Source organism: Gymnodraco acuticeps, unplaced genomic scaffold, assembly GCF_902827175.1.
Source record: "Gymnodraco acuticeps unplaced genomic scaffold, fGymAcu1.1, whole genome shotgun sequence".
NCBI lineage: Eukaryota > Metazoa > Chordata > Actinopteri > Perciformes > Bathydraconidae > Gymnodraco > Gymnodraco acuticeps.
In genome coordinates, this window is record NW_022989864.1 from 5379 (window position 1) to 14478 (window position 9100).

At 40.0% G+C, this 9100-nt stretch overlaps 1 protein-coding gene across 1 annotated transcript; it reads right to left on the reverse strand.

The window, feature by feature from the left end:
- Nucleotides 1-1038: 1038 nt before the first annotated feature.
- Nucleotides 1039-8269, reverse strand: thumpd2 (THUMP domain containing 2). Its single transcript, XM_034195726.1, has 11 exons — nucleotides 7836-8269; nucleotides 6906-7044; nucleotides 5816-6352; nucleotides 5553-5689; nucleotides 5360-5437; nucleotides 5137-5189; nucleotides 4850-4937; nucleotides 4463-4534; nucleotides 4060-4174; nucleotides 2560-2680; nucleotides 1039-2141 (listed from the first exon to the last, which is right to left on the reverse strand). The coding sequence occupies exons 1-11, from the start codon at nucleotides 7944-7946 to the stop codon at nucleotides 1799-1801; spliced, it is 1794 nt and encodes a 597-aa protein (XP_034051617.1). The 5' UTR covers nucleotides 7947-8269; the 3' UTR covers nucleotides 1039-1798.
- Between the last annotated feature and the right edge of the window lie 831 nt (nucleotides 8270-9100).

Consider the following 9100-nt stretch of genomic DNA (forward strand, 5'->3'; position numbering starts at 1 on the left):
TAGCTTCTTGATGCTATCATCTTAACTGCGTCCGTTCTCGGACAGCTAGCGGCTAAACGGCTCCGTCCAAAGCATTCGTTGTTTATTAACAGTAATATTTAGACCATAACTACAGTTTGAGACGTAAACACACGTGCATTCGTAGCATGCGTTAATGCTTTGTAACGACCAACACTTGTAGAGTAAAATTACAAGTAAATATGATTTCTGCTCGACAAAACAGATGTAGCTTTAACGTCTGCGCCCGAAAACAGGCTTGAGGTTTATAGTCAATGTTAACGACAGCTTTGGTTATTTATAAATGATCTGCCATCGAGTATTGTAGGTAATAATTTGAATTCCTTTCAAATTAACCCGGATGTCCACAATAGTCGGTTAAAAAGGCCAAAACAATAACAGTCATAAAACATCATCTTGGCTACGCGTCCGATAATGGAATTACATTGCATGAGTAGCAGATTAAATACTGCATCAGTAAACATCAAAACGTTAACAATCTTGTATATTATAAACGTGCTAATCGTGGCTGTATTATTTTGTTTTCTGCTGTTATGACAACACTGACGAGCTACAAAGGAGAGCTATGCATGTCTAACCCACTGCTTGTCCGATAATGGATCTCTGTGGCTGCTGCTCTCACTGCAGTTTTACCTTGTACACATCTCCGTATGTGCCGCTTCCTATCCGCTGGATCAGCTCAAAATCCTCCTGCGGATTCCTCCGGGACAGGTCGACACTGGAGTCCATCATGTCCACTGCCGATTACGGCGCCGATCGGGTACGGTTAACGAGCCCCAACAATGTATGAAAACAGTAATTTTAAGAAAAACATACGGCGTCAGAAAATCCCAGCCCGATTCCACTGTAGCTCCAACATGGCTTCCACTGCGCAATGAGCATGCGCAATGGACATCATGGCGTACACAGCATGAGTCTGCCCAGGGGAGTGAAGCTGCTGGATTTAATATTGATTTTAAAAGATAAGTGTGATGATTAAACAATAGTAAGCTGCAAAAAACATACACAAACAGTCACTTGTTTATTTATATATCCAATTTTATTAAAAAAAGGTCATTAAAAAACACCTAACATCTGGTTTTAAATTGATTGTACTATTTCAATTCTAGTACTGGTAGATCCACACAATGAAGATTAAGTCAGATTTTCTAATCAACACAGGCAGAGAAAATACAGTAAATTGACATCTGAAAGGGAAATGAATGCAAACACTAAGCCCTGTGTGGCCTTGTCCCTCTGTATAAAACTGGGCTAAGCAGGGCTAAACAGCAGATGGCAACATTGTGATTCAGCTGATGGAGTTTGTGTTACAGGCAGGACAAAGACTTATTACAGAAACATATAAGGGATAAGGCTTGTGGTATTCCATATTTTTGGTCAACATATGACCAAAAATACCAAAAACAATGAATGGTTTTTGCTAACAAGTGTATTTGGTGAGGCAGAAGCTTGAAATACATTTTTAATTATGTGTGATAGGTGTGCTAAATCTATTGAAAACCCATTGTGATCTTCTTTAGAATGGAAATGGGCATACACTGTCTTGGTGTCATTCATATCCTCAAGAGCACCAACGGGTATTAATTAAAAGACACATGTTGACTCTGGTTTAACTAACATTTCCTACAAATATATATTTCTTCATATTATTTGCAATTGAAAAAACCTTAGAGACAAACCACAGTTTTACTAATGTGTGGCAAAACCTACTGATTCTTCACGAAAAAAGTAAAAAGATAAGTAACTAAATACGTTTGAATGTAACTTTCACAAACACAGATCAAGTGTCCATCTTGACATATTTATGAAGAAGTCCATCTATGGCCCCTAAGCTGAGTCGAAGCGTTGCCTGGTGCTTCAGGGAGGAGAGAGGGGGAGGCGGACTGTGCTGTAGCCCAGACGGAGCCTCAGTTTCCTGGGTAGGTGGGGATTTGACCCCCTGTTGGATTTGGGATGTCTGCTGCTTTGTGGAGGATAGAGAAGGAGATGGACAGTCTTGTTTCCCAGGCTTTGCTTCTTGGTTGGATGTTGGTCCGGTGTCTTTCTGTGCCAGGAGCTTTTTCAGGAGACAGGATAACTGAGGACTCAGAAGGAGAACCAGGGTACCACCGATACAGAGGACTCTGAAACACACACATATCAAGTACATTACTTAATAACTCTATACAGACAGGCAATATTTGGTCATTGCTATGAGATCATTTGAAAAAAGTGATAGTTTGAAGTTACAGCACCAAATCTAACATGATTTAGACTTTATACAGTTTAAGATCTATTTGGATGTGGAACTTGACCTTACAAGCAAATAGTTCTGCGCAGTACACACACACACACACACACACACACACACACACACACACACACACACACACACACACACACACACACACACACACACACACACACACACACACACACACACACACACACACACACACACACACACACACACGAGAATGAGAACAACTACAAACATTTTCTGATTCACTGAACAATTCGGCAAGAAACAAACAATGGAAACAGACACACAGACACACACACCTCTCCATCTCAGTGAGGATGCGAGGCAGGTTGGCAGCCATGTCTGTTTTGGTGCCAAACTTCCTTCCAAACGGCAGGTCACACACTACAGCATCCACAGTGGAGCTGGGCAGAGGCAGCGCTGCACACACAGAGGAGGCCAAGAGGTCATTTAAAACATGACAGCAGGGTTCACTCTCACCTTCCACTCGCTGACTCCAATCCAAAACACGCTGCTTTGGATCCTCAGAACTAAATAAAAGCAATTTATAAAAGCTGGATATGGAATTAGTGAATTGCATCATCCCCTGAGATTCATAATTGAATTAATCCAAGAGAAAAACGTGTTCCAACAGAGTGACACATTTCATTTGCTGGCAATGTTTAAAGAGCGTTTACAATGTATTTCAATTTGAGCTTTATTTATGGTTCTGACAGTTTTCCAGAAGACAGATATTTATTATTGTACACAAAGGCAATGTAAATGTCACTATTTAGGGGCAACGGGTTCATTTCTATTGTCAAAATACATTAGTTGTGGCTTTTCATTTGATGACAACTAAGTGTGCACAGCTTTACCATACATGTCATACACATGACATGTTGATAGGTTGTTGTGCTCCCTCTCTCTGTTTCTTATCCTATATCTAATAGAACTGCTCGGGTCTTGATAGATTGAGTGGGGAAGTTCATGAGATCTTTCTAGAGGGTTATCAAGAATAACTTTTATCCAATGACCTTTTCCCTCTCTGTCTGTGTCTGTGTATTCTCTTGTTCCGATTAACCCAGCCAAATCTTTTTTCTTGTTTTGTATCTATATCTACGCCGGGATCCGGAGTCGAGGCTGATCCTCTTGCTGTAGTCCTGTGTCCTGGATCCTCTATCCTGAGTTCTGGATTAAGTCGTGGACTTCGGGTCGTGGCTGAACCTGTCTCTGCGGTCCTGCCTTGGGTCTCGTCATGCTGCTTCCCTGATGGCTTCCACAGAATTGTAGCTGACATCCTCGTGGATTCATCTTCTTATTACAGACACATGCATTTCCTAACATTCGGTCTATATGTTGTAAATGTATTATCTCTTCGATTTACACACGGCATCGATTGCACGTCTGTCCGTCCTTGGAGAGGGATCCCTCCTCTGTTGCTCTCCCTGAGGTTTCTCCCATTTTTTTCCCCCTTAAACTGTGGGTTTTCTCTGGAAGTTTTTCCTTGTACGATGTGAGGGTCTAAGGATAGAGGGTGTCGTTTTTCTCATACTGATATTCTGAACAATCTGTGCTGTTGTATTTGCTGTAAAGTGTCACTACTGTAGGCTATTTTTATTATATGTACAGCACTTTGGCTCGACCAAAAATCCTTTATAAATGTGCTATATAAATAAATAAAAATTAATAATAAATTTGATTTGATTTGATACACAGATTAACTGAGGCCCCCACTTAAGATCTCTCTTCATATGAACACAAGCTTAATGACAAACATTTAGGATTATTGTAGTGATCATTTTGTGCAGGTTTCTTACTCATAGATGAAGCTTTCAGCAGGTGCATCCTGTTTCCCAGCTCTGCAAACTCTACGTTCTCATTGGCCTTCTTCAACTGTCCATCATCAATGTCCATACCCAGGAAACAGACATCCTGAAGAATGAGGGGTCCGACTATTATGAGTGTTCAAACAGCCCACTACAGTATATATAATAACTTCAATATTTATGAATTTTTACATTAAAAAAACAACAAGCTATATTTCCATTGAGACCAAAGATGGAAACAAATTATTTATCATAAAAGATGTGGACTAATTGTGAGGTATGTATGTTGTGTATCACAACAGTTTTCATACATTTAGTCCAATTCCAAAACCTAAAAAGTTCTTTTTTGACATGTCTACACTTAAAGGAACTCTGTGTAGATTTCTGTCCTTACCTGATGTTCCTGTGCTGCTTCTATTAGGATGGTACCGACTCCACACATTGGGTCCACCACACAGAAGCCTGGCTGGGATAGAGCAGATAACATACAGTTTGTCAAACTCATACTGTGACTGAAAGACATTATTGAATCACAATCCAATGAGTGTGCAGCATAGACAACAAACATTAAGCTAACCGTTTTAAAATGAGGACATTGAAGGCTCAATTGTCACATTATATGAGTCCAAACCTGATTTGCCTTTTAAGGTGATTAGTAAAAGATCAAATGCCTTCTGATTTGCATACAGTAAATATAACAAAGTAGTTCCTTCATAGTTTTCAGAAGTCATAAATGTACAAACCAATAAAAAAAGAATACAGCATCAGTCATTCAGTGTACCTGTATCTGAGCCAATGAGGCCATAGCCCAGGCTACAGTGGACCGCAGTCCTGTGGTTTTAATGTAGCTCCGGTTAGCCAAAGGTAACCTGAGGGAAAGAGACAGAGAGGTATTACTTATGACTGCTTAGCAAATCTAATTAAAGCTGCAATATGTCACATCTATTATGTTTCTGAGGTTTCAAGATAGTTTGGGATTATACCTCAAAGTCTTCTTATTAGAGGGGATTTCATGGAAACAGCATATAGTCATTAGTTAAATGTAGAGAAAGTGTTTCTGTCAATCACCTGGTTAGTGGAAACCCGACCAGGCAGTTGTCATCACTCAAATAAACATTAACCTGCAGGAAAAAAAAGCAGACAATGAATGATGGAACATGTGAAAGGAAAGGCAAGAGAGAAAACAGTCTGCCAACCACATTTACCAAAGAGTATCTACTAATGATATCAATAGTTTTGCCCATCAAGACATACGGTGCATTATCTTGTGAGATAAGGAAACATTGTTTACCTCCAGCTGTGGATTCTTCAGGTCAGCTTTCCAGCCCATCAGTCTGCTCAGACCTACTCCTATCACTCTGCTCACCTCCTATATCAGACACAAAATGAAACCACGTTATATTCCTCTGAACACAATACACATTTATAAGTGTTTTATGTTACTTCTAAGGCAACTTTGTCCAGTGCATTTGAACTTCCACTACCTGTTGGCTGTAATAGCGAGACAGGGATCCTGTACACTTGCAGCTGATCCTGAAAGTCACCGCTGCAGGAGAAGGAGGCTCTGGTTTGATCAGACTGGGTTGCAGAAGTGTCTCATCTCTTCCTTCAGTAGTCGTCCCTTTATTACATTTAGGCAACCACAACATGGAAAGAAGACAACAACCAAAACAAAATCAACAACATAAATGACGTGTTAAGAAAGAATATTGAATTAAAACAGAAAAAAACCACGTTTTTTCTTTACCATGTTCCACTTTTTGCACTGTTAAGTCCTCTGCCGTGTTATCCACATTCCTGCCACTTCCCTCCTGTAATCCTGAGGTTGCGTGATCACAAACGGATCCTGTGCCACACAAATCTGTTTCTGATATTATTCCCTTTTTTCCATTTTGTCTACAGATGCTTAACCCCATCCTTTCCTCTTCGTCCCCCTCTTCACAGTGTCTCTTTCTGTCTCTCTCAGATGTCCTCTGATCCTCTGCATTTTTGTCACAGCTAGACTCATTTCCTCCTTCGTCCCTCTTTCTCTTTTTCTCCAGTGTCTGGGCTTCTGCTCCACAGGTCTGTCCCCCTCTCTCTACTATCTCTCTCTTGAGCTCTTCACTCCCTCTGCCCTCCTCCCCTGTCTTCCTTGTGACTCCCAGGGCAGTGCTTTGTGATTTGACAGTAGTCCTTCTTCTGTCCGACAGCTCCCCCTGCAGGCGGCTCCATGTCATTACAGCACTGCTCCATTGATCCTTGTCCCCCAACACTCTGGACTGCAGCACAGAGGATGCTTTTGCTGAGAAAATAACATGATATAAAAGCCATTACATACATTGTAATTGAGCACCAAATTAACGCTGTCCACAATGTGAAATAACACTTTGCACCACAATTTATGATGTCAATACTGGCCGCTAGCTCACAACTTTTTACATTTTAAAACTCGTATATTGATGCTACTTATTTGTATTCCTTGCATCTGAAGTTATTTGATGATTACTTTATTGACGTGTGATTTCATAAAATGTGTTTGTCTACTCATTTTATTGACCTTTTCTGCACTGTCCATATGCTGAAACAATGTAAATGTGTTCCCGCTGTGGGACGAATAAAGCTTTCTGATTCCTGAATTCTACAGTGGTTTCGTTGTCATGATGTGATTTGAGAAGCACTATTAATTGAAATCACATCATTTTGACTTTTTAAAGTAAAACTGATTTTCCCAGTTAATGGGAGTGACTTCATTTCCCACGAAAAAATACTTCTAAAAGCAAAAATACAATAAATATCTGCCAAGGGGTTCCTAAATAATTAGCTTTACATGTATTAGTGTATTACATGTGTGGTACCTTGGTTGGTGTGGGCAGGCAGCAGCACGGGCGAGTCTTTTTTCAACAGAAGGAAGAGTCTCTCTGCAGCTTTGAGCTCACTGACCCTGTCGATCCCTGCAGAGGAGCTGAACAACACTTTACCTGAAATCTGACACACCTGGACACAGAAGAACAAAAAGAGAAGGCCATGAATTCAATCGCTTATTTTTGAGATGATCAATAGTGCGTTGTTGAAATAGATAGTGATGTGAATATTTGACAGTAAAAACTAAATCAGGTGTTAATATATTGTTTCATTTCATTTCAAACCTTTATTTACCCAGGTGTATCCCATTGAGATCATTCATCTCTTTTTCAAGGGAGACCTGCTCAGATTGTCTGATATGTTTAAGTTTCCCTTCAGTTCAATGAGTTTAACTAACAGAGTTTTAATGGGGTTTTACTTTCAGGAAATTCAAAGTGTATCTTGAGGAAAAGGAGCAGAGGTGCATTAATGTCACTTTAAAATTGCAGCTGGTATTTGAAGTTATTTGCATTTAGCATCTTGTATATTCTCCCCATCACCAATTAAGTCATGATCAATGCAGTTTTACTAATATAATTACATTAGAATATATTTGTTAGAAAACTTTGAAACCAACTAAAGTGTTCAAGTACATGTAGAGGGGTAAGAAGCACATTATTTAGTATTAAGTCAAGTACAACTCGGCTCCCTCAAAATTATGACTGTTACTTTAAATTAAAAATAACGTTAACTTAAATTACGTTGATAGTTATGCGTTTTTAGTCAACATCTTATTTCAAAACAGCTTACAACACAGCTACAAACCAAAGGAAGTATTTCATACCTCTGCATATCAAACACTCTCAAAACTAACTTGTTATGAATATGAATGGAGTTCATACAGCATGACATTAGACGTTATGTCATTAAACTAAAACACTCACATCTTCAGCTGCCAGCTTCCTCTTCACTTCGTCGATTAAGAAAGGCTCCATCCCCTTACCGTAAGTGCAGTAGTAGCGAACTAAACTCCCCTCACTTCTCGGTTCAGCCATTATGTTACAAAGTGCACTACTTGTGAAGAAATGTCAACAAAAGTGTGCGATACTTTCTACATGAGTACTGAAGTCGCCATATTGGTTTTGTTGTTTACAACGGAAGCGGAAACACGTCATGACACTGCAGTAATTGGTCTTGGCCACCAGGGGTCTCTCTTACACAGTGGAAAAATACACTGATGGACCTGGGAACATGGTTTTACAGAAACAACCTGCATGCATATTGATCGCGACATTTATCACAGTGTGAATGCAATAATATGTCTAATAATAATAATTTTCTGTGTAATAATGGCGTTTAATGTGCCACAGCATTGCAAAGGCCACAACAACAAGGCTTCATTTTGTGAATAATTAAATACAAATTGAAGTCACACACACACACACACACACACACACACACACACACACACACACACACACACACACACACACACACACACACACACCACACACACACACATACACACGCACACACACACACACACACACACACACGCACACACACACACACACACACACACACACACACACACACACACACACACACACACACACGGACACACACGCGCAGACAGAGAGAAACACACAGGGTACTTACTTAATACCCAAACGCCTCAGTGCGCACATTAGGTATTCAGACTCACATTGGAAAAAGACAACAACAGACTGTGAATGTACACGTTGCGCGCACACATGTTCACATTTGTTTTGGCAAACACAATACACATACACCTTTGCTGCTGTGTATAACCTGGAGGCAGCTTTAAGGAAACGGTGAGGAAAACTCTTAGAAATACAGCAAAAACAACTGCGTTTACGCAATTCTGAGAGATCCTCCTTCGGGGTCTTAGCAATTCACTCTCTCAATTTCTTTCTTATCTCTGCCCCTCCTTACATCTGTCACACGCTCTCAAACACTTTCCTCTTTCCCCTCTTTTCCCTTTCTGATATTTTAATGACCCCCAAACATATTTAATCCTCACACTTTACTTGAACAGTGTTCTGCTTGTTGCCATTTAGCCATAAAACCCTTAAACACTGACAGGCTGCTTCGACTTGCCAGTGTTATGCTTTCTCCAGTCCAGACAACGTCAAGAATTATGTTTGTTCATATATATTTATATGACAGCAAACATGGTTATTACTTT